Source organism: Aethalodelphis obliquidens, unplaced genomic scaffold (genome assembly GCF_003676395.1).
Source record: "Aethalodelphis obliquidens isolate GAN/ISIS:26980383/991018 unplaced genomic scaffold, ASM367639v1 scaffold63, whole genome shotgun sequence".
Classification (NCBI taxonomy): Eukaryota; Metazoa; Chordata; class Mammalia; order Artiodactyla; family Delphinidae; genus Aethalodelphis; species Aethalodelphis obliquidens.
In genome coordinates, this window is record NW_020838007.1 from 4,943,936 (window position 1) to 4,970,905 (window position 26,970).

Sequence of the window (26,970 nt, forward strand, 5' to 3'; positions counted from 1 at the left end):
TGAGGAATTAACATATGCAAAGCACTGCACTCAGCAGTCTCCCTCCTTGAGGACACAGAAATCTGTCTTGATATTGTCAACTCATAAATCCAAAGAGATTGGATTTGTTTAGCGTTGTGAAAACTAAGGAGAACAGCAGCAGATTTCTATGAAGATAAGGAGGAAAAATAAAACGCACTGGACTCCAACAATTAATGAGAGAACCAACAGCACTCTGCACCAGGAACAGCAAGGAATTTATTTTTAGCTCAAACACGAGGGAACGTCATTACGAGCACGATTAAGTCCCACAACGAGCTGCCGAAACGACTGGAAGACTGCCATCCTGGAGAGACAGGGGACCGCACAGAGGGACCACAGACAAGGTCAGCCGGGAGTCACACACCAGCCCTTCGAGCGTCAGAGGGATCGGACAACCAAGAGTCTGGGTGGATACGGCTCAGTCGCTCTCCACAAACTGGATTCACCTGAAGTTACCACCCAAACCCCATCCCTCTTCCCTGAAGTATAAAGAGAATCACTAGTACGGAGGTGTGCCTTGCACTTACAAGGCTAACACTTTTCAAATTATAGGCACAGTAATATAGTCACAGGTGTCTATAACCTCTAAGAGTCAAATTTTAGAAAAGCAATTAGAAGAATTAAAAATACAGTCATGTGAAAAAAATTTTATTGCTATGTTGCTTTGAGATGCTAAGTGGGCCAGACTCCAAACTAAAATAGTCACTTTAGAGCCAAATTTCATCAAAAGCAATCGACCCCTTGAATATTTTATTGGAATAAGTAAGTAAATGTCAAATGTCCTGTTTAGATTATACAGAAATCTCCCTTTAAGGACAAGGGAAAACGGCAGATTATAAACACTCATGATCCCATTGATATGAAATTATCAGCACACACAGTGAGCTATCTGAAGGATGGTCACCTAATGTCAACAGTGGAAATACCTGGGGGTTGGGATTTTGGATAATTTCACTTTCAACTGTATGGTTTTGTATGATTTTTCTATCATAACAGAACTATAAAGCACAGGACCCAGACTGCTGGATTCAAATTTCAGCCTTACACCTTATTAGCTGTGTGATCTTGAGAAAGTTACTTAACCTCTCTGTGCCTGGGTGACCTCCCCTGTAAATGGAGATAAAGACAGTCCCCAGCTCAGAGTGCACTCAGCACAGGGCTGGAGCACAACAAGCCTTCAGGACACGGCAGCCGGCGGTAGAAGCCGCAGTGCTGCCAGATCTATGTAAAATTGACTTATTACACTCAATAAAAGCAGCTGCAAAAGCAACTATTTCATGGGCAAAAGTAAAAAGGGGAGCAAGAAAATCTCACTGCTTAAGTTTAAACAACAACCCCTCAAACTCCCAAAACAAAAAACTAGCAGATCTACTACAGAGAACACACAAGTACATGCAGAAGAGGTCCCTAAGAAGACATTTCCCCTGGAATCCATCCCCCTCACTTCAGGAAAGAGAGAGATAGAGGGGCCCCAGGCAGCAGCTTCATACGTGCATATCTGCACTCTCAATTCCACAGAGAAATAGAAGACATCCTAATGAGGTTAGCATTTGTAGGACAGAAGATTCGTCCCAATTAAAGAAAAGAAAATCTCTGAAATGCCTTAATCTACAAACGCTGGAATGTTCATTTCAAGAGTGGATTTATAGAAAATGAAAATTATATAAACACACACTTGATTTGTCAGGAGCTGATGATGAAAAATGATGGATTATCCTGAACTCCTGGATTCTCTTTCTTTGAGAGGGAGACGGTCCACAGAATCGATAAGTGAATTCAGTGGTGTATTAGAGGCTGGTAAGGGCTATGGAGAAAAATGGGGTGGGGAGGGGGGGGAGGAAGTGCTGACATTCTAGGCAGGGTGGGCAGAGAAGGTGACGTCTGAGCTGGGACCAGATCAGGGGAAGTTCAACCTGTCACTCCACGATCACAAGCTCTGGTGAAAGTTTTGATCAGGCCGAAAGCTCTCATTGAAGACGAAGTATCAGTTACTGCTGTGTTCACTTCTCCTGGCCACCCCTCTCAACTTTGAAAACATACGCTCTACTTACTACACACATTCTCTGTTCTAGACAGTCTGCTGGTGTTTGTTATTTCACTTTTTAAAATCTAAAGATGTGAGGTTCTTGAGTAATCTTCTCCATAAATATCTTCAGCAAAGAAAAAGAATCAGGAATAAGAAAGCAGTCATCTGCTGTTTCTGGTAGCCCAATGTCCATTGCCCTGTTTCCGAGCAAGAGAACCCAGACTTTCCTCAGGGAACAAAGCCCATCTGGCTCCCAGCCAGCAGGGTTCAGGCGCAGCTGAACACAGCCCTCACCTCCAGGGGTAAGTGTACTGCCTGGCCCCACCAGTAGGGGCGCCACAGCCCCCGAGCACATGACCAGGTGGAGAAGGACCCCAGGGGCAGGTCTGGGAAGAGGTGCCTGCTTCCTGGGGTTGCTGATGAGGCCTCCTTGCCACCCTCGTGGAAGGGAAGCTGGTGGGTCAGCCTAAAAATGAAGTCAATTTAAAGGTAAGCAAGCCAAGGACTTCCCTGGTGGCGCAGTGGTTAAGAATCCGCCTGCCAATGCAGGGGACATGGGTTCGAGCCCTGCTCTGGGAAGATCCCACGTGCTGCGGAGCAAGGAAGCCTGTGCGCCACAACTACTGAAGCCCGCGCACCTAGAGCCCGTGCTCTGCAGCAAGAGAAGCCACTGCAACGAGAAGCCCTCGCACCGCAATGAAGAGTAGCCCCTGCTTGCCACTAGAGAAAGCCCGCACGCAACAATGAAGACCCAATGCAGCCAAAAATATAAATAAATAAAATAAATAAAAAATTAAAAATAAATAAAATAAAGGTAGGCAAGCCAAGAAAACCAAATAAGAGACGGACGCCCTGGACAGCACGTTGGCAGGAATGGAACTCAGCCTCACCCTAAGATGATGTTGCCCCCTTCTTTTTCTCATAGCTGAAGAGTACATTTCCTTTTTTGCTTAAATTATGTCAAGCTGGGTTTCTATCACTAGCAACCAGTAGTCTTGCCAAATACAAAGAAACCATTGGTCGCTGGCATTTTTCCCCCCAGGATTTTCCCTAGAAAGCCAGCAGCAGCACGTTCTTACCCGTTCCTGACCAGCAGTGTCCCAGATGAGGAACTTATGAAGTTCATTTCCACAAGGCACTGTTTTGGTCATAAAAGATGCCCTGAAAAAGAAAACCGACATCTCCACGTTACCGATCACCCCTACAACCTTCACGAAGACTCCTGTTTCCAGCAAGTGAAGGTGGAGCCTCTGCAGGATCCAGAAGCTCTCCTCTCAGGGGTCACGGAGAGGAAAGAAGGGCTGTGGAGTCCTGTCACCGAAAAAAATATTCTGCATTTTCTGTTAGTACAAGGGGGGTTTAGCGGGGGAGAAGGCAAAGAATGCATTCAAAACACTGTTTCCAAAACATTTATCTTCAATTGTTCTAAGATATTATGCCTGAAATCAGGAAAGAAAATAAAACCTTAGATTTTAAAAACATATTATCACCACAGTGAAGAGTGAAAAAGCAGTTGGTATTCGGGCATTTGACAGTGTGGGCCCTGCAGAGGTGCAAACAGTGGCACATACTCCCTGCTCTATGAATCCAGCACTGGTAGCAATGATTAGAATACTGTATCTCATTCCCATCCTGCTTGCCTAAGCACAGGGATAAAGATGGGTAGCTTAACAAACATTTGTTTCCTCCAAGAAAAAGGAAGGATTTGAAATTCTCAGTAGATAATGAAACACTTGCTATTTTCTTTTTTGCATAGTTCCTCTTAAAGCTTTTTCTTTGTGCTCAGGAAAGATGTAAAAATCCTTGTACTGGATAAAGCTTCCCATTCACTGAAAAATAGCAAGTCTCTCCAGTCCTGTGGCAGCCAGACATGAGCCTCCTGATGTGATGGGATTAGTACACGCATCACCTGGGCAGCATGCCGGGCAAAAACGTTTAATCTGAATTTAATCATGAGGAAGCGATCGGGCAAATCTGGAATGGGGAGCGTTCTACCAGACAACGGCCTGAATGCTAGGAATAAGTCAGTGTCATGAAACGCAAACAAAACAAAAGGCAGAGGAATTGTTCTAGATTAAGAGAAAGAGACAAAACAACCAAATGCACTGTATGGACCGAGACTGGACCCTGGAGACCCTGGGTTAGGAGGAAAAGCGCTTCAAAAGACATTTTGAGGACAACTGGAGAAATCTAAATTTAGACTATATGTCAGATATTATCATTGAATCGAACTAACTTTCTAGGTACAATAATGGTGTCCTCCTCATGTTCTCCTTAGGAGATGCACACCGGAGTCTGCAGGGGAAACATGTCAGGGCGTCTCTCACTTTCATGTACCCCGCAGGCCCTCCTGGTCCAGTGCAGGGTCCAGCCCTGCGACCAACCACTCAGCGCTCAGCCCAGTAATATTTCCTCAATTTCTACTCCTTTCCCCCCAGACTAAGAGGCAAACTACAGAAGTCCCAGGGAGAAAGGTATTCGGCCCTGCAATTCCCATACTGTTCCCACAACATACACACACACCAAGGTTGATAGTTGTAATTATCAACATACAATTGTACTAAGTGGAAATTCTAAGTATTTTTCTAAGTGATACGACCTAATACGATCAACATCGCATCTGCCCCATGACATTTCATTTCTTTAAGAGTTCTTAAACTATACATCCCAGATTACCGGTCAGAGCAAATATATTCCAAAAATAAAAATATCTTTACTACTTTTCTCATTATAAAAGCAATATAAGTATTTCACAAAAAAGAAATTCAAAAAATGAAAATAAAGCAGGAAGGTAAAGTCAACTGTAATTTCACTGCCCAGCCACGATCACTGCTAATAAGTTGGTATATGTCCTTCCAAATGATCTTTACACAACTTTTACCCCCGAACTGATGATACATAAATTGTTTTTCCTCCACTTTACATATTGTGGACATCTTTCAATTTCTATGACTATAGATCAACATCATTATCTAAAGGGACTGCATATTACACACCATGTTATGGATGTAAGTTCATCTTCATCACCCATTTTTCACTATTATGACAATAGTTACATGAATATCGTTATACCTAAACCTTTGTGTTCTTGTACACTATTCTTTGGACTTAATTCTTAGAAGCATATACTCTCCACGTTGCTACGTTCACCAAACGGTGGGTTGTACCAACCTATATGCCCACCGCAGTGTATGAGATGACCTTTTCCCCAACCAAGAATCTTTCAAATCTTTCAGGATGACACACAGAAAATGGTATCTCATTCCTGTTTTTGTTATAGTTATCATAAGTCTGGACATCATTTTAGTGTTCACTGTTCACTTGTTTTGCTTTTGTGAATCTTTAGTTCGTGACCTTTTCCCACTTTTCAGTTGGGATGTTCATCCCTTTCTTATGTACTTTTTGAGTATTTTACACCAGCTTTTTGTAACAGTATATTTTAAAAAATATTCTTCCAGTTAAATCTTTGCCCTTTTACTTGGCTTATGGATTCTTTCCAAAAACGCTTTTTTAAATTTTATGTGGACAGCTATATCAATATTTTGTCTCGGTACTTATTTTTGTTTTTGTTTCTACTTTGATGTAAGCAGACTTTCATTCATTTTTCAATATATTCTAGGCAATGGGATAAATAATACAGCAACTCTGCCCGTAACAAGTTCTCAGGCTTAGAAAACTAAGTTTGTGCCTTTAAAATCTTAGACTTTACTAACTGGGAAAAAAAAAAAAAATCCAGGCCAACCCCTTCACTTTACAGATAAGAGGGGGGTAAATCTGAGACCTGAGAGACGGCCTTGACCCTGGTCAAAGAAGAATCTGATGACACAGTCAGAAGAGAACGCAGAGGCCCTGCCGCCAGCCTGTGGAACGGGGGCTCACAAAGTCCCTCAGTTTGCTCCCCTGTGAAACAGGTCCCAAATCTATTCTGCATGATCTACGGGCTGTTGTAGGGTCAAATGAGGAAATGATAGCTGTGAAATCCCCACCTTGGTACACAGTAAGCCCGTGAGGAACAGCTCTAGTCACAGTAGTAATGAGTATCATATATACATGTACGTATATACCTATATGTGCAGACACACTACACACACGCGCGCGTACATGCACACATGCACACACCCCTCTCTGTCCCTGATTTCCTGCCACTAGGAGAAAAACTATATCACTATTTGAAATGAAGAATGACAACCATTGGTCTTTTGGTTGTTTGGGTTTTTTTTCAGCCTCCTTGCTAGCTTACGACTTCAGACTCTCAGGCATCTTCTCTTCCCTCTAGTTGCCGTCTCGAGCGATGGGTGTGAGCAATGCTGAACTGACTTCGTTCCCTGCGGGAAGCAAAGTCTGGCAGAGAAGCTAACACAATTTCCTTGTAAAGGTCGAAATAGAAAGGGAGGTGCACACACACGTCTGTTCAGGACGCCGACAATCTGCCTGAACAGCAGCCAGAGTTTCTTATGAGTCACAGGACGATAAGGATGAACTTTCGCTGCTGAAACGCTGCCCTTTCACAGCCTTCGGTCTTTCCCCAGCACAGCGATCACAGTGGGAGGGAGGTGGACTCCCAGAGGACTCACTTGTTGTGAGTCAGAAGTTTGCTGTGTGCCTGCCACGAATTTTCTCCACTTACGGCTGATGGAGACCATCGCCCTGTCCTCATCAATCCTACCCAGTTCACCAAATTTATACACTCATTGTTTCTCTGCTGAGGAAGACCAAACCTTGCTCTCTGCAGAGAGCATGCTGTCTTCAGGGAGAAAACCAAGCCAGGCCAAGTTCTACGACAGTGAAATATCAGGCACCTGCAAAACCGCACAGCAAAAGCGCATCTGGCAAAGGCGTCCGTAGGAAAGGGGAAAATGGAACAGGAAAACGCTCCTACGTTCCAAGGTCGGGGTCTGGGGTGAGCAATCCTCCCCTCGCCTCCCAAGCGTTAGAAAGGAGATGCTGACATTGGATTAAGCCAGGAAAGGAAAATCAATCTGCCCACAGGCTGTGCAGACGGCTCTGCTGTGAGTGGATGCGTTCCCGGTTTCCGTGCAGGCAAAGTCAAAGCAGAACCCAAAGCAGAACCCTCAGGGATTTGCCCCAAGTCTCGACTTCCATCTGGAAATAAAGCCAGCGAGATTTGCAGAATAACGCTCTTGGAGATCAAGGAAATGGCCTTAGGCTGCAGTGTGAGGAGGCTGGTTGGGGGGATGGAGGGGATTGACAGGGACAGTAAGACCGGACACACTGCCTAAAAGTCCCTGAATTTCTGTCCAAGTCTTTACAGTTGGGATTGGTTCTCACTGGCTGGGATGAAACCACTTGAAGGCTCAGACACAGAATGACCTCTCTGAGTGCTCAGAAAGGAGGAAAGGTGGATTAGAAGAACAGACGAGAACTCACCCAATGGTTGGGCTGATGTTGTGGTCAAAGTGATCCTGGACAAAGCGACACACAATGCTCGATTTCCCGACACCGGTGTCCTGGAAGAGGAAGAGAACACAGCCGTGAAGATGAAGGCCGCCGATTCTGACCGAGTCTAAACAGAACCCAGGACACGGGAGCTTCCTTCCAGTTCGTGGGAAGGGGGATATTTTCCTCTATTTCATACCAGCATTTTCAACAATGAAATCGTATTGCTTTCATAAAATGAAAAGAAGTATGGTAAAAATAAGTTTAAGAAACATGTCCCATCTATACACAGTAACTAACCTAGAATTGGCATGTTCACAGTACATTTATTTCCAGAAATTTGGGAAGTTTTGGAGGGGTCTAAGACATGTGGCATCACATGGTTTTGCTAGAAATAGAATTGATTTTGTTCAAAACTTTAGCACTCTAAAAAGATGTAACCTATTTTTCTAGGTATCGCCCTGTAAAAATGATGAATTCTAATTATTGCATTTCTAACATTTTCTCTCTAGAATCTGATGGCTGCATAAGAACCTCCAGTTTTGCTCAATTATATAAAGGTCGCATCTCAGCTCTTTCTCTGTTAAATAATTCTTTAAAGCTGATTAGGATAGGGGTCCGGTTACACACTGGAACTAGGACACATGCGTTTTTCTGCAGTCCCTTCCAAAACACTTGGTCAAATGGTTCAAGGAATACAAAACACAAATTCACAAGGTCAAAGAGATGGGAGAAGAGACAACCATCAGACCAGTGATGACAGCGAGAAGCAGTGTTGGGGGAGGGGGGGGTCACTGGAGCCAAAGGGCCTGCCGGGAGGAGAGCAAGTCAGTCCACACCCACATTCCCTGAAGGTATCAAGAGCTGGAGGGCGATGCTGGAATCAGAATCAGGTGAAAAGCTGCACAAAATAACACCCTGGGCGCCCCAGGCACGTAACCAGGGGAGGGACATTCCATAAGGACCCAGGAGGCTGACTCTCCAGGAACTGTGTATCAGCCACCGGCTGGCTCAGGACTCCACATGCAACTCAGGGGGCCCCGGGGCTACTGCCCTGGCCTGTGGGACCCCAGATGGAAGAGGCGAGGGTGCCCCTCTGGGGAAGAGGAAAACCCTGCAGACCCTGATATGTGGCGTCCCCCAACTACAGGCCACGTGTGCACCCACCCACAAGCCCCCGTGCAAACAGAGCTTTGGGAATGCATTTTAATCTTTTAAAAAGAAAGGCTCAGCTAAGAAATACCAGACACTTATACCCACAAAAAAAAGAGCAGGATGCAATTTTAGCAGATCATTCAGAAAGTTAAGAGGGACCCCTCGGAAATTAAAAATCCGATGGTAGAAGTGGAAATTTCAAAGGAAGAGTTACAAGGTGAAGTCGAGAGATTGCCCAGAAAGCAGGGGAAGGAGAGCAAAGCAACTGCCCCAGCTGCCAGCAGCTGTGCTTTGAGAGCGGCCGCAGGGCACGTGGAAAAGTCCTGTCGCCCTGCTCTGAGGGCATCACGTAGACTCGAGATGGATAGTGAAAGGGAAACGAGACACATTTAGCCCAAGAAGGAAAAAACATACTGATACACTTCTCTTAAAAACATAACGTTAGGGCTTCCCCGGTGGCGCAGTGGTTGAGAGTCCGCCTGCCGATGCAGGGGATACGGGTTCGTGCCCCAGTCCAGGAAGATCCCACATGCCGCGGAGCGGCTGGGCCCGTGAGCCATGGCCGCTGAGCCTGCGCGTCCGGAGCCTGTGCTCCGCAACGGGAGAGGCCCACGTACCGCAAAATAAATAAATAAATAACGTTAAAAGCCTACAGATCAAGGAGAAAACGCTGGAACTCAGATAAAGGTGTTTTTCTCTAGACACTGAAATATGAAATGAGATTTGAAACACCACTGCCCATCTGAACTACGGGCACGCCCTTTCGTTCCTGCATTCAGGGGGCCATTCCAGCAAACCTGGGGCGAGAGGGCTGTGGGCTCAGAATCCTCATCAGAAAGTCAGTGTCCAGAAGGCGTCAGCTCCCGGTGCACGCGGCCTGCGCTGGTCCCGAGCCCCAGGGAGAGCGTACCAAGCACTGACTCTCTGCAGTGTGGGCATCGCTGTGCGGAGCTCAGAGAGGTGAGGACAGAATGGAAACATCAGCTCCTCTGACTCCAAATCGATGCCGCTGCTATTTCTGAGCTGCACCTTCGGGAGGCATTACAGCTAATATTCCTCACTCCCCCCAAACCACAAGGCCCTCCTTCCCATCTCAGCTGCTCTTAAAGCCCCCGTGGATGAGCACACCCTTGCCATCCTGCGGTCTTCACAGCCCCGGAGACACTGGACACGGAAGAACTGGGCTGCCACCCAGGCCGCCCTCCTTCCCAGCTGGGACAACGGCCCCTTGACAGCCTCCGCCCAGCAGCAGGGAGCTCGCCCTCTAAGGTGGGGGCTGGCTCCAGGGCTCCAGGGTGCATCCTGGGGGTCATGATTCTGCTCCGGGGGCATGTTTTGGAGTACATCCATTTGCTCTACGCAAGGGCTCCGCTCAAAACTGGCTCTAAATCCTCCCAACAGCCCGAGGGTTCTGTGAGGCCAACCCTTAAAATCCCCTTAAAGATGAAATATTCCAAAGCCAAAATTCCAAATTATTCATCTCTATTCATCATCTTCTCTGGATAACTCAAGCTAAAATCCCCCTGGTCCTGCATAGTTAAAGCAGCCAGCCTGCTCAAATTTAGATTGAAGCTCATTCTTCCAACAAATACACTCAGTGTTTCTTTTCTTTTTACAATGTAACTCCCAACATCTCTCTCTTATACAATTGACAGGAAGGAAATACAGGACAAAAGGATAGGCAAAGTCTTAGTTTCTCTCCGAAAGGAAAATATTCTTACAAAGCACGGCCTAAATCATCTTGCGGGGCCAATGGCTTTGTGATGACCTGGGGACCTCGTCCTCCCGTGCCTGCTGTTCCCCCTCCAGCCACGAGGGGAAGGCCCGGCTCGAGGATGGCAGAGGAGCCAGGCAGGATGCCGGCGCTTCTCATGAATCACTCAGCTTGGTGACTTCCTTTTCCTGCAGGACCTCATTCAGACCATGACACACACACACAGGAGGAAAACGCCCTGAGTCATGACTATCCCACGGGAAATGGCAAAGGTCTGAAGCAGGAAATCCTGGGTGGATAAGGAGGCAGAGGAGAAAGAGAAGGGGCGAGGCCCGGGCTGCTCACGGCTCTCCATGGCCCTGTTACTTCCGGGGGACTTGACACCGATGGAAGGAAGCTCGTTCGCTTCCTGAGATGAGGAGACTGTCACGGCCCTGTCCAGCCTCTAGTTCTGCACAAGAGGAAGCTGCGTGGCTTCTGAGGTCACACAGCAGGCCGCAGAGTCAGAACCTAATTTTCTGAGTCCCGGTGAAATCCTTAAAGGCTCTCATCGGGTTAAATCAACCGCCCTGTCAAATGTAAATTTCTTTAAAAAATAGTCCATTTCTAGAACCCACAAGGAGTGCTTTGACTATTGCTTTCCAGAGTTACCTTCCTTAGTAGAGTCACATGTCCTAAAGATACATCTGCTGGGTTTTGCCTTAACGAGAGGGGGACATACTGCCAACTACCGGGGAGGCATTAGAATAAAACCAATTTTTTTTTTAACTGAAGTATAGTTGATTTATAATGTCATGTTAGTTTCAGGTGTACAGCACAGTGATTCAGTTATACATACACACACATCTATATCTGTATACTCTTGTTCAAATTCTTTTCCCTTATAGTTTCTTACAAAATATTGAGTACAGTTCCCTGTGCTGTATAGTAGGTCTTTGTTGTTCATCTATTTTATATACAGCAGTGTGTATATGTTAATTCCAAACTCCTAATTTATCCCTCCCCGCCTTTCCCTTTTGGTAACCATAAGTTTGTTTTCTATGTCTGTGGCTCTATTTCTGTTTTGTAAATAAGCTCATTTGTATCTTTTTTTTTTTAGATTCCACATATAAGCGACATCATGTATTTGTCTTTGTCTGCCTGGTTTACTTCACTTAGTATGACAAGCTCTAGGTCCATCCATGTTGCTGCAAATGGCATTATTTCATTCTTCTTATGGCTGAGTAATATTCCATAGTAGATATATACCACATCTTCTTTATCCATTCATCTGTCGATGGACATTTAGGTCGCTTCCACGAGAATAAAACCAATTCTGACTGCACAAAGCAGGAATAAAATTTAGTACAATCCTCCCTGGGGGATAATCAGGATTTCTTTGTATTCTAACTTGTACGGTTGATACCAGAGCCATTTTGAGGCCGAGCTATCGGTTCCTGCTACTTCCTGGATATTCCTCCCATAGACGTTATTGCTATTATTTGGGGCTAATAATACAATTCTCTGCGAACAATCACATACTCTTCCATGACACTCTCTGCTGTTTGAACGGTCCCCATTATTAATCACGTGTAAATCTGGAATCACGAACCACAAACTTTCAGCTGATGCCACATAAATCTCTAGGTGTCACTTAATTCACTCCTGGACTAGGGCAACGGGCTGCAGGTAGGGTTCCCACCTCTCAGAATAGAGAACGGGAAATCCTAGGCAGCTATATCCCAGCTACGTGATCCTGCTCTAACGGAAGACGTCACAAATCAACTCAGGACACATTATTTCAGGAACCTTTTCAACCCAGCTCCGCAGAGAATCACTAAGGCCCGATCAAGGTGGGTTCCCAGGACAGACAGCTGCCTTCTCCCGACCTTCCACCCACTCCTCCCAGCCACTCCACTCCAAACTCACGAAGCACTGCTCTACAGACGCTCTAGACATCTTTACAGGCGGTAAGGTTGAGAAACTAATAAGGAATGTATACTGTTGATAACATAAATCCACATGCCTCTTATGGATAGGAAACTGCAAACGATAACAAGACCTACAGACTCAGGAATTCCATTCCTAAGAATGCAGTTAAAAGAAGGGAAAAAAATGAGCACAAGAAAAGTTCACTGAGGGCTTCCCTGGTGGCGCAGTGGTTGAGAGTCTGCCTGCCGATGCAGGGGATGCGGGTTCGTGCCCCGGTCCGGGAAGATCCCACATGCCGCGGAGCGGCTGGGCCCGTGAGCCATGGCCGCTGAGCCTGCGCGTCCGGAGCCTGTGCTCTGCAACGGGAGAGGCCACAACAGTGAGAGGCCCGCGTACCGCAAAAAAAAAAAAAAAAAGTTCACTGAGGTATTATTTATAAAAATTAGAAATCACCTAAAACATAACTTTAAATAGATGGTACTCGTGAAGCTTTCATCTCAGACCTATCAAACAGCAAAGAGGTAGGATACTATTTGAGCATAATGTGAACTATGGAAGTGCTAAGTCCAGCATCTGTCTCTGGTCTGGCAAGCAGAACCCAACCCGCAAGGATTTTTACGTTTATTTGTTGATTTGTTTCACTCAGTCACCCATTTATTTAAGGGTTTAGACTTTAAGCGTTAACATTACTTCTAACAAGCCTTACGTGTCTGATGTGTCGAGAAGGAGTTAAGTTAGGAATTTAGGAGGATGAGAGAGGCCAGCCAGGTCTTGTGGGTGGAGAGAAACAGGCAGAACCGCGGGGTGGCTGACAGTTTGATCCTCTGAGCCCAAAAGTGAGGGAAGCTGAGAGCAGGGTGGAGTCTGACCCAGGGGAGTGAAGGCCTCGTCCAGGACACTGGACACACCCCTGCACGCGACAGCCATGTGGGGAGGCACTAGACTTTGTTTACTCTCATGGGAAAAACTGCTTACAGACCGAATTTTAAGCATACAGATAGCATAAATGAATTAAAGCATCTAGATTGAGGTCCCAAGGACAATAGTGAACACAGCTTGGAAACGTCCACAATCCTCTAGATGTATACGAACACAATCTCAAGTCCACACAGAGGGCATAAGGTGCCATGTCTGAGGTGCAAAAAATGCCCAGGAGAAATGTAAAAAAATCCTGCCAGAGAATATGAAGAAATAAGCAAAAATGAGGAGGCTGAAAGCCCCAAGAGAGATGATTAGATGGTTCAACAGGGAACATAGGCACACGTCTACTTCCTTTATCTCACTGGGTGCTCACGACAACCCTTCAGAGGACAGATGTACTGTCCACATTTCCCACGTTAGGAAGCTGTGGTCTAAACGTTTACGTGACTTGCCTGCAGTCCTATAATCAGCAAAGGCTTCATCGACCTTCAGACTTCCCCTCCCCCATACCCACTGGCCAAACCATCTCTCTCCGGAAGGCATGCGTCCATGCCCTCATTGACTTACCGGTGCCTGTGCAGTCCGCAAGATACAAGGACAGGAGGCAAGATTAAGTCCTGACTCCTGCAAGTCAGATCACTTACACATCAGACCTAAACTTTCAGAGGAATCAAAGACAGAGCCGTAGTGACTGAGAACACACAGGCCACCCCAAGACGTCAACGGGACGGCTGACAGCTGTGTTCCAAACTGCATTTGTTGGCCCATCATTTGAAACTCAGGTGTGTATTCTTCTGTTGACATAATGCTGTAAATAAATGATTATTTCCCAAGCTTGCCCCTGCACTATAGCACTCTACAACAGAAGACCCCGACATCCATTTGTACTATTGTTTCCATAGGAAAATTTATTCTACTTCCAACCTGGGGGTTCCAGCCAGTGTGAACCAGGCCTGCAGTCCAAGCAGAACGCCCCAGGAGTAAAGAGATCTTTGGGGAACACCGTCTCCTGCATTTGGACTCCAGTAATATTGCCAATAATCCCAGCCTTTCATAGGAGCAGGAGTGGGCCAAACAGTCATAAGGACAGTGACTAAAGCTCCGGCCACCCAGCCAGGCATTTTCTATGGAGAAATGTCTGCTGTCACTTCTTCGAGCATCATCTCTGGTCTATCATACCTCTTCTCGCCTTCTGGGACCCCAACTGTGCCTGTATTAAACTTTCTTCCCTTACCATATATGTCTTTTATATTCTTTTCTTTATTTTCCATCTTTCTGTCCGAGTTTCAATTTGGAATTATTCTAACCTATCTTCCAGTTCTTTCTACAGATGTACCTAATGTGATGATGAACCCATTTACTGATTTCCTGATATCAATTATTGTATTTTTTCACCATAAAATTTCTATTGTGCAGTTTTCGATTGCATGCCAAAGCTTGAAATCATGACTTTTATTTCCTTGAACATAATGAACATACGTGTTTTAAAGATGTCTGATAAGTCCATTATCTAGATTCTCTGCAGGTTCTGTTTCTATTGCCTGTGGAAAGATCTTCAGTCAAATCGCCTTGTCTCCTCCTATCACTGGTCAAGTTTAAATCTTGGAAGCATCCCTCCGGAGAAGGGAATTAGAGCAGCCTGTCTGGTGATGACCCCTGATCTTCTCTGACTCTTGGATGGGTGTTTAAAAAGCACAGTGATCTCACTTCTGGGATGTCATCCACCCCCAAAAAGCTGTTCCTAGTAAGAAAATATTTATACTGTTTTAAAATGCTGTCCTGGACTTCCCTGGTAGCGCAGTGGTTAAGAAAGAATCCACCTGCCAATGCAGGGGACATGGGTTCGATCCCTGACCCAAGAAGATCCCACATGCTGCAGAGCAACTAAGCCCGTCAGCCACAACTACTGAGCTAGTGCGCCGATAGCCTGTGCTCTGCAACAAGAGAAGCCACCAAAATGAGAAGCCGGTGCACCGCAACAAAGAGTAGCCCCCACTCACTGCAACTAGAGAAAGCCCGCACGCAGCAACGAAGACCCAATGCAGCCAAAAATAAATGCCGTCCCTTTCTACTATTGTTAAATTTATTTGCCTCTTGCTATTACAGAGTTGACAGGTCTGGAGGATTCCAAAGTCTAGCAATCTTTCAGTCATCAAGTGCTCTGGCCCCAGAGAGGGGGTGGCTTCTCCATCCTGCTGGTGGCAAAGGAACGTCCTAGAAGTTCTAGGGAAGCCAAGGTCATGTATTGGGCATGAGAAAAGGTGAGCAGCAGAGGCCCCATCCCTCTCCCGGCCCCGGTTCAGAAAGAAGTCCTCCTCCTGCCTGACTCCTCAGACAAGTTAAAGAAGGGAAAGAAGAAGGAAGACACTTCTGAAATGGGGAAGGAGGGCAAGTTCCATCACCCCTTCACTTCCGTTCTTCTTATAATAGCTCCCACCGCTTCTCAGCGTTTCCAGAGAGCACTCTGTCCCGATGTACAGACTCTGTGCAGCTAAGCAGAAATTTCAGAGTATCTGAGTCTTAGAAGGCGTGACCTGAACTGTTTTAAAAAATTTTTAACCCAATGTTTTACTTAAATCGCACTTCCTGCCCAAGGAACCAACTGTTCTTTCACCACCTTTGTTTCCTCTCAAGCAACGCACGTGTGGGCTGGTGACTGGGCAAGACAGGTCACCAGACAAACGGCAGAGACACGAGCTGCCCTGTTCCTGGCGGGGAACCCACTGGCTCCACGGGACACCTGGCCTGCATAGGCTCCCGGCACCAATGTGGGATTTTATTGTTATATTCTGTCGTGTTCTTACAAAACACTCAATATTCACTGTTCCTGAGTTGCAGATCTAGCAAGTAAGGATAAAGAATGATCATAATTGCAGCTTCTAAAGTGGTTCCCAGTGATCCCCGACTCCTGGTGTTTGCTCACCTGTGCGTGACCTGGACCTAACGACTTGCTCCTAAAAAGTAGAAAAATGGCGAAAGTGATGGACGTCAGTCCCCAGGTTAGGTGATAAAACACTGAGACGTGGCCTTCCCTTTCTCACCAGGCTCCCTGCCCCCAGCCAATGGGCTCCTGAAGCAGACATGGTCCTGGAAACGGACACGTCAGAGCCCTGGCACCCAATGACCATCCAGGGTGCTCTGCCCATCCTTACGATCAGCTGGTACGGCCACACCATGAACTTACCCTTCAGGTGGGAGGGGCTGCCATGAACCCCAAGGGCGCCGGAACTCAGATGAGGAGGCTTCGCCCTCCTTCCCTCCCCTCTTCTCCACCAGCCTTTGGAGCCTGGACTTGTCCTAAGGGCAGTGGAACCAACGATACCCACCAGGGGTGGAACTTTAAGAGGACTGGAGGGAAACCAAAACAGGAAACAGAGGCATTTAGGAGGCTGCGCTCATCTGCTGCGTTTTTATTGAGCACCTAGTATGCGCCGGGCATCTTCACAGATAACAGTGGCCAGTCTATCGTGTCAGAGCTAAGACTCCACATCAAGAGCCCGCCTGGTGCTCACGTTGGGTTGTGCAGGGAGGACAGAAGGAACCGTTTTTGTTGTTTTTGTTTTTGACACAGCACAAGCTTTATTCAGTGGCCAAAGAATAAAGGAGTGAGAACTAAATTCACAGATCGACTTCTCGCCACCTGGCAAGAGGGATTTAATTTTAAAGGGTAAAGATAAAGGGAGGAGGAGGGAGGCTAAAGATGGGGAGGCAGATACTTTAGTTTACAGGGGAAGGGGCAGGGCTTTTTCCAGGGAGTAGGGTGCCACCCCCTTTTTAGGAAGGAACCGTTCTTACATCCTGACTCTGACAAGCCTGACAGCTGGCATCCTCAGACCACTTGCTCATCTGAATTAATGCTCGGTGCTTCGCTGACCCCCAAGCCGAGATCCTGTGTGATGTAGACAGTTAACTGCTGTGGTCCTTAATCACGACACTAGATCATAGAGGATGCACATGCACCCTTGTCGGCTGCAAACAAGAGCAAACAGTCAACGCACCTGCATGGTACTGACAAGCTGGGGATACTAGCTTCTGCTCACAACTAACCTACCTTCCTGACTCGATCACTGTTCCCATTAAATAACCATAGTTTTTGACCCATGACATGTGAGGAATCGTCCTATACGTATGACAGTCAACTCTATCAAGCCCCAGGCTTGATTCCCACACTAGTGTCAGAAAAGGGACTTGCATGAAAGGGAGGAAGTGTGTCCGAGGCGGGGCTGGGCCTACAGAGTGTGAGAAAAGCCATCCCCGTAACTATCACGCTGGCATGACTTTCTCATGGCTTAAGTTCCTTCGGTCAGCTGGCGCTTCTGCAAGCATTTCAGAGATTTTACAAAACACACGTAGAAGGCAGCAGTGGGAATTTCCAGCTCGAGGGAAATTACTACCCCCCACATTTTCAATCTATGCTCTTTGGGAATAAATGCTAAACTATCACACTTAGTTTAAGACATTCGTCCAGGAAACGCAAGGATACCTGCATCACAGCTGCCCCTGCCAGAAGAACCCCTGCCTGGCAGCCTCTGAGCAGGGCTCAGCCTCCAGCGTCAAAGATGGGGCACCCTCTTACTTTTTTTTTTTTTTTTTTTTGCAGTACGTGGGCCTCTCACTGTTGTGGCCTCTCCCACTGTGGAGCACAGGCTCCAGACGCGCAGGCTCAGCGGCCATGACTCACGGGCCCAGCCGCTCCGCGGCATGTGGGATCTTCCCGGACCGGGGCACAAACCCGTGTCCTCTGCATCAGCAAGCGGACTCTCAACCACTGCGCCACCAGGGAAGCCCCCACCCTCTTACTTTCATTGTCCAAAGGAGAGAAGACGGGTGTGGCTTCTGGGGCAGGAGATGAAGATGGACCACATGGATGAATTCCCCAGGAACAGCCTGAGTGGGTACACTGCTGACAGTGAGCAGTAAAGCCATGGATACGTGCCCTCTGATTCCTGCACGGTGTCCCCCGCTGCTCCCCAGCCAAAGACCAGCTGGAGGTCAAAGAGGAAAGCACATGACTGCAGATCCGCCCTCCACTGCTGGCTGGATGCTAAATTGCGGAGCCAACGCCATGTCATTAATGCTGAGGCACAGCTCTGGTCTGAAAAATACCAGCCGTGCCACCCCCCACCGCCAGATCTGAAACCTTGTCAGACAGGAGAATGTTCCCGCCGACGGAGGTGAAGATCAAGGGTGCTGCAGTGAACCTGAGCTAAAGAGTAAGTGCACGGGCCCAGCTGAGCCAAAATTACAACGAAAGTGATGACTCAGGGAAAAGGGAAGAGAAGGCAAAGCTCCAGGACAAATGGAGCTTCTGGGCTTCCAAGTTCCGGATCACGATGATCGATGAGCTGTTAATAACACCGACCATGTTAGTCACGTGATGATGGTGTGGTGACGGTTGACGTTTTGTTCAGCTAGATTCCATGTTAACCTGCATCACCTCGTTCACTTTCAGCCCAAATCTCTGAGAGATGTACTACTATGGCCCATCACGGTTGGGAAAACAGGCCCAGGAAGGGTGAGCAATTGAACCCAGTCTGTGCTTCCAAGCCCGAGCTCTTGACCTCCATTCTTTACCCTAGTGCCTCCTGACAAACACCACCCGCGTCCCCACCCTGCGACAGGTGTGATGATGCATTTCTCTCCCACTCGCTAACCCATCCCGCGTCTGAGACACAGCAGGCCCCGTGTCGGGCACTGGCGAGTCAGTGGGATGTATCCTCTCCTGCAAGCGCAGGAGAGACACACCCAGGAACGTGACCCAGAGCCAGACCTCAAGGTCTGGAATTTCCTCTTCGCGACACAGAAGGAGCATCACGCCCAGGACAACATGCTCCCATGCCGGGAGAAGACTGCTCAGGCCCGTGGGGTTTCCTTTGCCCCTCACGATGCCCTTTCCATGATGTTCTGGCACATGCCCTTGCTCAGAAGTTCAGGAGAAACTGAAGCCATGGCCTTTCTTGACCTCAACCTGCATTCTGAAGGCTTTCCAGCTGGCCGAGCACTTGCATTCATTACTGCATTCGGCCTTCATGGTGACCCTGTGAGATCATCATTCCCATTTCGCAGATGGAGAGCTTGAGGCCCGGTGCCCGTCATAGCACACTGCTGGCAGAAAGGAGGTCCAGCCAATGCCAAGTCTCGGCCTCCCCGTACGTTCTTTCCCCAACACGAAACCATCTCCAGTCCCAGGTCAACAAATCCTTAGAGAAGCTCAGCGTGCGGGGCCAGGAGGGCTTTCAAAAGCAAAATGCATAAAGGGAGTCAAAAGGCACAAACTTCCGGTTATGAGATAAACAAGCCCTGGGGATGCAGCAGATGGCTTGGGGACCAGAGTTAACAATACTGTGTTGTATACTTAAAAGTTCTAAGAGAGTAGGCCTTAAAAGTTCCCATCACAAGAAAAAAAGATCATAACTACGTGAGGTGATAGACTTATTGTGGTGATCATTTCACAAGATACACAAACGTCAAATCATTACGTTGTACATCTGAAACTAATGTAATGTTATATGTGAATTACATCTCAAAGAAGAAAAAAGATGAAGCTACAAAAGAACTTGGTCAGGTTTTCATAGAAATAAAAATGCTTTTATCATGCAAATATATGCTGCATGAACCTAATAAAATAATTTGCAATTTTAAAAAAGATTGAACAAAATGTTAGAGTTATTTCATGTTGGTACAGATAACTTATCTTAACTAGAAATATGGGCAAAGTAAAAACAGAATTCTTTCCAAAAAAAAAGTTAGGGAGGAAAAAGTCCAGAGCTAAGAAATGTCAAAGTGAAATAACAGGCGGTTTGTTTCCTATAAGTGAACAACTTTGGTTAATTTTTATATTAAAACATAATTTTATGTAAATAGGTATAGATACGTTGACAACAACCCACAGCGCGGGCCACCTTCCTCTTCACGCTGATGGGAGGGTATCAGTACGTGTTTGAACTTCATGCACCAACACTGTGAAATTCTGCTTGTGGATACTTCTAGATCTGTGGATATAAATCTCTTTAAGAAGTTTATTTTAGGGTCAAGAAAGAAAATACGCAGTTTATGCTTCTTACGATAGGAGCTGTTCCCTTGTATGAATCACTGAATATTCCCAGAGACTCTGTGGGTAAACATCCTACATGTAATGTGAACAAAGGACAAGTCCCACATTGCATAAAATGAGCTGTGTATCCTCTGATAGGTGTACATCTATTTACAAGTGGCACACATGCAATACTGTACGTTCTAAGATACTATACAATGTATAAGATAGAATCAGAAATAGAAATTTTAAGAGAATGATCTATTAGGATCTTCTCAATACTGTACCACCAAATACAGAAAATCCCTGGATGCTGAGGCTGGCGTAAGCTGCACCTGCCCCCAAGCCCCTGATTTCACATTTCTGCTCAACCAACCAGCATCGCTGGTGTCACAGACAGACTTACCATCGACACAAGCCAGCGCTGGGGGAAAGGACTTTCAGTGCACCCCACTACCCACACACACACACACACACACACACACACACACACACACACACAGAGGCTGGGAAACACAGGGATGAAGCCCTCTGAGGCTAGAGCCACACCGTGCAAAGTGGAGGCTGGAGGCGGCCACCTTTCAACTCCCTGCATCAGAAAAGGGAAACAGCTGTGCAGAGGGACGTTAAGGCAAGCAGCCCAAAGACGGGACTCTGGTACCTCCCCTACCTTCCCGAGGCCCAGCTGCATTCCTGCTTTGGGTTCCGTGGGACACCATGTATCTTTCTTACTTTTTTAACCGGGTCTCAAGTGCACGTTGGAACCTCCCAATGGCCACCAGCAGCACGGTAGGAGGCTGCCCATCCGAAGCTTGACCCCCAGGAGGAAACATCTGTAAGGATTTTACAGCTGACCCCTAGTCATATCACACCATCTCCATGCCTCTTTCCTTCCGCCCCTGACTCTGTCATCACGTCATCACACATGCTATTTTTTTGCAGGAAGTTACGGCCAAACCACAACTTCATAACGTGCTGCTCTCCCATCAAAAGAGAGCCTGGAAAACGCCACCTGATGTCTGGGCCTGGCCAACAGCAACGTCTGGCTGCCTCCGGCCAAAGCATCAGGAGCAATCCCTCGGCCACTCGCTAACCCTGGGTGGACTTCATCTGCATCACGGTCTAAAGGCATTGCTACCCATGCACTCAGAATCTAAGTGACAGAAAGCCGTGTGCAGCCTCTAATTTGTTCAGAGATGTCCACTTCTATCTTCTTGCTTCACAAAAAGACAACTGATTGACTTTATTAGAAAACAAAACAAGGAAGAAAAATCATTGTCTAGGAAAGTCTAGGAAAGACAATGACTTGTTCCAGGAGTGGAATCATCTTTCTGGTTTCAATTTGGACCCTGCTGTCTGTTCATGTTCTGACTCTGGGGACCCATCACACACTGCCCTGCCTCCCCCACCAAATTCTCTCTCAAGCAGGCAGGAAGACTGAAGCTAGATTGAGGCAACCAGGCCAAAAGTTGACAGAAGAATTTGGTCAGATGAACCAAAGGAAGTGTGTTTCTTCACTTGGTGGTTTGGACACCTTCAGGGGTGAGGAAAGGGATTGCAGACCTTCTCTGCCCTCAGAGCACAAACGTCTGCTCTATTGCGATCTGACCACGTGACCTGAGCAGCTAATTTCAAACTCTGGTTTCCTACCCACGAATCTGTGTCTTACCCAACCTGGCAGAAAAGAGACTTTCCCAAGCGTCTGACGCATATGAAAACACGCTGGTAAATCCACCTACACAGTCTCCTATTTTGTGTGCCTGCCTCTCTCCCAGAAAAGGATTAGGATATTTAAGAATGAGCTCCCAGCACACGCCCAGCCTGCATTTTTATGAGACGGGATCCTTTTCTGCTAAATGGATCTAAATGGCAAACTGTAGCTGGCGGCCAGAAACACAGGGTCAGCCAGGACACACAGCCAGCGGCAGCATCCTGCTGTTCTGCTGACCGAAGGAAAACATGTTGGAGCTTGAGTTTTCTATGACGTTTAATCTTGACTCTAGATCCAAACCGGCTTGCTGTTAGGCTTGCTCAAGACAGTAGCAACAGGCTGGCTGGCAACACTGCAGTATCCGTTTGCTCCTTCTCCGAAAAAGCCAAAATGTGCATCCCCAGTGCACAACTGTTCTACGCAATATCCCCTCATCTGATAATGCCACGAACTCACAGAGTACCCCGGCGCCCCACCCTCTGATCCGTGGGCTGGCTTACCAGCTACAATTCAATCTGGAGCTCATCAGCTGGGGAGACACAATGACCCAGAGCAAAGAAAAGGAAGAAATAAACAGCAAGGGCCGAGGCGCCCAGGGATTAGGGGCTTCCTCGGCCCCGCCTTTTATCCTGGGGACCCACTCACCACGTAGCAGGGCAGGCAGGGGACATCCAGAAAGTCTCAGTGTGGTTCTCAGCCATGTGGCATCCCAGGGGGACAACCAGGACCTGCCTCTCCTACAGGAGAGAAGAGTCTCTGAGATTTCTTTCTGTATGCACGCCAAGCTATAGAAATTATGCACACTCTCTTTTCTGGGCTAAAAGATCAAAATCTGATAGCCACTCTTGGGAATAATTTTGCAAACCTTAATCATAATTGTTTTGCTCTTCTGAGTTATTCCCTATCTCTTTTAACTGCAGGACAACATGAAGAGCACTCCAATAAAACAGAGACCCCAAGAGGTCATAGCCTGGAGTGTGAGACACACAGGGCACACACATCCGAGGGGATGCTGTAACAAAGGAGGAAGAGAAAATAACCGTCAGGGGTAAACCAGAAGCGGTGATAACCCCCGCCTTTCCACAAACTAACTGCACAGGGGAGCAGAATCTGGGGGTGGTCAGAGTGTGGGTCTGGGGTCAGACGCATGAAATTGAAGTTTCTTCCTAATTCTCTCTGTGCTTCTGTTCCCTCCTCTGTGAAAGAGGAGCAATAGGAGGGCCTGCCTCATAGGATTGTCGTGAAGATTAAATGAGATAACACGTCCACAGCACTTAGAACAGCACCGGCATCCCGCAAATGTTCATAAATGCTGATTACCATCATGACGATTACACAGCCATTCAAAAGAATAAAGTCCATCTGTAGGAGCCGATACGAATGGAAAGCGTTCCAAGATATACTGATTGAAAAAATCCATTTACAAATTTGTAATGACACCTTTATTAAACAAAAAAAATCTGGGTGTGTGAGCACAAGCACACAAGCCTGAAACATTTCCTTTAAAAAAAAATCACAAGGGGCCTCCCTGGTGGCGCAGTGGTTGAGAGTCCGCCTGCCGATGCAGGGGACACGGGTTCATGCCCCGGTCCGGGAAGATCCCACATGCCGTGGAGCGGCTGGACCCGTGAGCCATGGCTGCTGAGCCTGCATGTCCGGAGCCTGTGCTCCACAATGGGAGAGGCCGCAACAGGGAGGGGCCCGCGAACCGCAAAAAAAAAAAAAAAAAAATCACAAGGACACATTAACAGTGATGATCAAAGGTTAGGAAGGCGGCACTTTTTATTCTGTATCTTTCTGACGCATTTGAACTTTGTAATCCTATACAAAGCGTTCCTTGTATCTATTTTTAAGTATGAACAGATGTGATCCAGGTACAGGGATCAGGGTACAAATTCTGTATTCTTCTTTAAGCTTCTCTATATAAACGTAACTTTTTACACTAACATTTTCTCCCCAGACCCCTTCATATCATCTAAATTTTAAATGGCCATCACCCAAATCATAGATTCTTGCCTCTGCGGGGTATGGCTCGTGTAATCTGTATGAATCAGCGTTACCAAAGCTGATGAGGTGGAATTATAGGAAACTTGCTGGAAACTGCATGAACCTGGGAACTCGTGGGAGTGTGCTTCCTGGGTCAACTCCACCGTCGGTGTCCTATGTGTCATGTGTTTCTGGTGCGAAAACATTAAAACTGCTGAGCTAAACCCTCCCCCTCCTAGTTACTCAAATGTAAACGATTTCAGATGTGGAAGTTGCCTACGCTCATTTTTGTTGCTGTTGAGGTGCAATTCGCATAACCCAAAATTAATCATTTTAAAGTGAACAATTCAGTGGCACTCAGTCCATTCACAGTGTTGTGTAACCACCACCTCCATCTAGTTCCAAAACATTTTCTTCATCCCCAGTAACTCCATACTCATTAAGCAATTACTCACCATTCTCTCCGCCCCACAGCCTCTGAATCATACATCTACTTTGTCCCTATTGATTTACCTATTCTGGACATTTCATACAAATGGAATCATACAGTACGTGATCTTTCGTGAGTGGCTTCTTTCCCTTAGCATCATGTTTTCAAGGTTCAGTCACAACGTCCTGTGTATCAGTACTTCATTCCTTTTTAAGGCTGAATAATATTTCATTGTGTCTAAACCACAATTTTTTTAGCCAGCCTCCACTGATGGACACTTGGGTTGTTTCCACCATTTTTGGTTGTTGTAAATAGTACTGCTGTGAACATTCACGTTACAAGTATTTGTTTGAGGTCCTGTTTTCCACTGTTTGCAGTATATACCTAGGAGTGAAATCGTTGGGTCACAGGGTAATTCTGTCTATAACTTTTTAAGGAACAGCCAAATTTCCATTTTCCACAGCAGTTGCACATCTTACGTTTCCGCTACCCATATAGCGGTTAAAGAAGAATTACCATAGGCAGAATTCTGACTTGCAGATATAGAATGAACACGTGTTAAAGTCTTTATTAACCTCATTACTAATGAGAGTATTAGTGAGGTGTTACAACCAATTCACAGAAGTCAGAGAAGCACAAATTTATATGGATTAAAGGAATGATCCAATTAAATGTTGAAATGAATTTACAAATGGACAAGAAACTGACTTTTTTTCCTGATGCTGGGGGAGGTCATTTTAATCACACAAATAGATGTTTTTTCCATGTCTGTAGACTGTAATTATTTTGCATTGCTATCAGTTACCTATAACTTACAGAGGCAAAAAGCAGATCAAGGACAAGAAAGGCCTAGCATCAGACACCCTGGAAGGCTGTTCTTTACATGATGCATAGTTTTCCACTGGGGACACCCGGAAATCTTTTCTGCTTATTCCAAATTTCCTCACAATATGACACAGGAAGTAAAAAGAGAAAAAACTAAAGGTGTGGATGAGAAAAGGAACTAGGAGAGGCAACTCCACACTAAATAAAAATGAGAACTAAAATGGGAAAAGATAAATGGGCCAACGTGCACCATGGGGTCCCACGACCACTGTACAGTTGGGGAGGACACAGGCCACGCGTGCCACGGGAGTCCACATGGCGAAATCTGGGGGCTAACGAGGAGATCTCTCTTGCAAACAAGACCCTGGTCTAAAAGGGAGGGCACCAAAGGCAGCGGACACGGGACAAAGAACTAACCGGGGCTGCAAGACGGCAAACCCTGGCACTGAGTCGGACAGTGCAGAGGTCTGTCACCGCTGCTGGCGGGTGTGAGGGCCCAGAAGCATCAGGAAAGACTAAAAGACCGGGTTTGGGCTGGGAAGGGAGGTTCCCTGGAGCACGTGTGGGTAGTGGAGACCCAGGAGTTTTCCCAAACCCACCCAGGGTCCAGCCTGGCATGCACCTGGGAGCCCGGATGGGGAGTCGGCCCTCGTGTGAACCAGCCCTTGTAGAAACCTAGGCAGTCACAAGTTGGCTTCATATAAACACTCGGGTATTATTATTTGACTTAATGCAATACTTCTTCTTTAAGTGATTGAGATATATATATAAATATTTCAGTTATTACATCTGTCCTCTTTATTTCCTGCAACAAACGCATTGTTTTGTAGCTTTCAAGCATATGAAAATTACTTGTGCATCTGTTAATCATTTCTCCTCATATGCTGGTAATGCCTGTACAGGGAAAGTTATCACACACAACTGAAAAAGAAAATCACAATATTCAAGGAAAATAAATCATTTTAAGCAAAACTGTTTCCATCCAAAGCAGGTCTAGGGGCTGACTTACTAAAGCGTTGTCACTGGGCTTCAGAGCCTGTTTACATTGCTTTTTTTTTTGGCTGTGTTGGGTCTCTGCTGCTGCGCATGGGCTTTCTCTAGTTGCGGCGAGCGGGGGCTACTCTTCGTCCCAGTGCGCGGGCTTCTCATTGCGGTGGCTTCTCTTGTTGCGGAGCACGGGCTCTAGGAGCGCAAGCTCAGTAGTTGTGGCACGAGGGCTCAGGAGTTGCGGCGCACAGGCTTAGTTGCTCCGCGGCATGTGGGATCTTCCCGGACCAGGGCTTGACCCCAAGTCCCCTGCTTTGGCAGGTGGATTCTTAACCACTGCGCCACCAGGGAAGTCCCTACACTGCTTTTTAAATGGGCATCTTCCCATTTACGTTTATGAATAAAAACCTATCACTTATTAGAAGACAAAGAGCTATGACGAGAACTGAGAATAGCCTTAGCACGCGGCTGGCGGAGCAAAGGCCCAACCCCCTCCCGGCTAGTTCATCAGGACTTGGCTGTTCCCTGTGGCATTAGCATTTCTTTACTCTTCCTGTTGGGACAAACGGGGTGATTGTTTGTGACAGGAACTTCCCAGAAGGCCCACCAGCTCTTCAACGGGAAGCATCCACAGGAGTTTGCACCCTAGGGTTCTAGGAAACCCTCAAAAACCTTGCTTGCTGTTTGCACCCATCCTGCATCGTGACAGTGATTCTTACCCAATGACAACTCCCTCCTGCTCGGAAAGACCTCCTTAAATCAAACTTGATTCTCAGCGTCGGACCTTGCCTCCCTCCACTGGTGCTGCCAACACTGGCTCTGCCAGGGAACTTCAGTATGTCCCAGACAGGCT

The 26,970-nt window shown here is 46.8% G+C and overlaps 1 protein-coding gene across 2 annotated transcripts in view; it reads right to left on the reverse strand.

Moving 5' to 3' along the window:
* The window catches only part of RAB31 (RAB31, member RAS oncogene family), a 113,228-nt gene that overhangs the window by 64,296 nt on the left and 21,962 nt on the right, over positions 1–26,970 (reverse strand). Inside the window, exons 1-3 of one of the 2 annotated variants that reach the window (XM_027088847.1) lie at positions 20,849–20,942; positions 7,436–7,515; positions 3,127–3,208 (exon numbers count right to left, since the gene is read on the reverse strand). In XM_027088847.1, the coding sequence (XP_026944648.1) occupies positions 3,127–3,208; positions 7,436–7,515; positions 20,849–20,869 (183 nt within the window). In that variant the 5' untranslated portion in view covers positions 20,870–20,942. Of the gene's footprint in view, positions 1–3,126; positions 3,209–7,435; positions 7,516–20,848; positions 20,943–26,970 lie in introns of those variants that run through there. The other variant, XM_027088846.1, reaches the window with a different exon arrangement.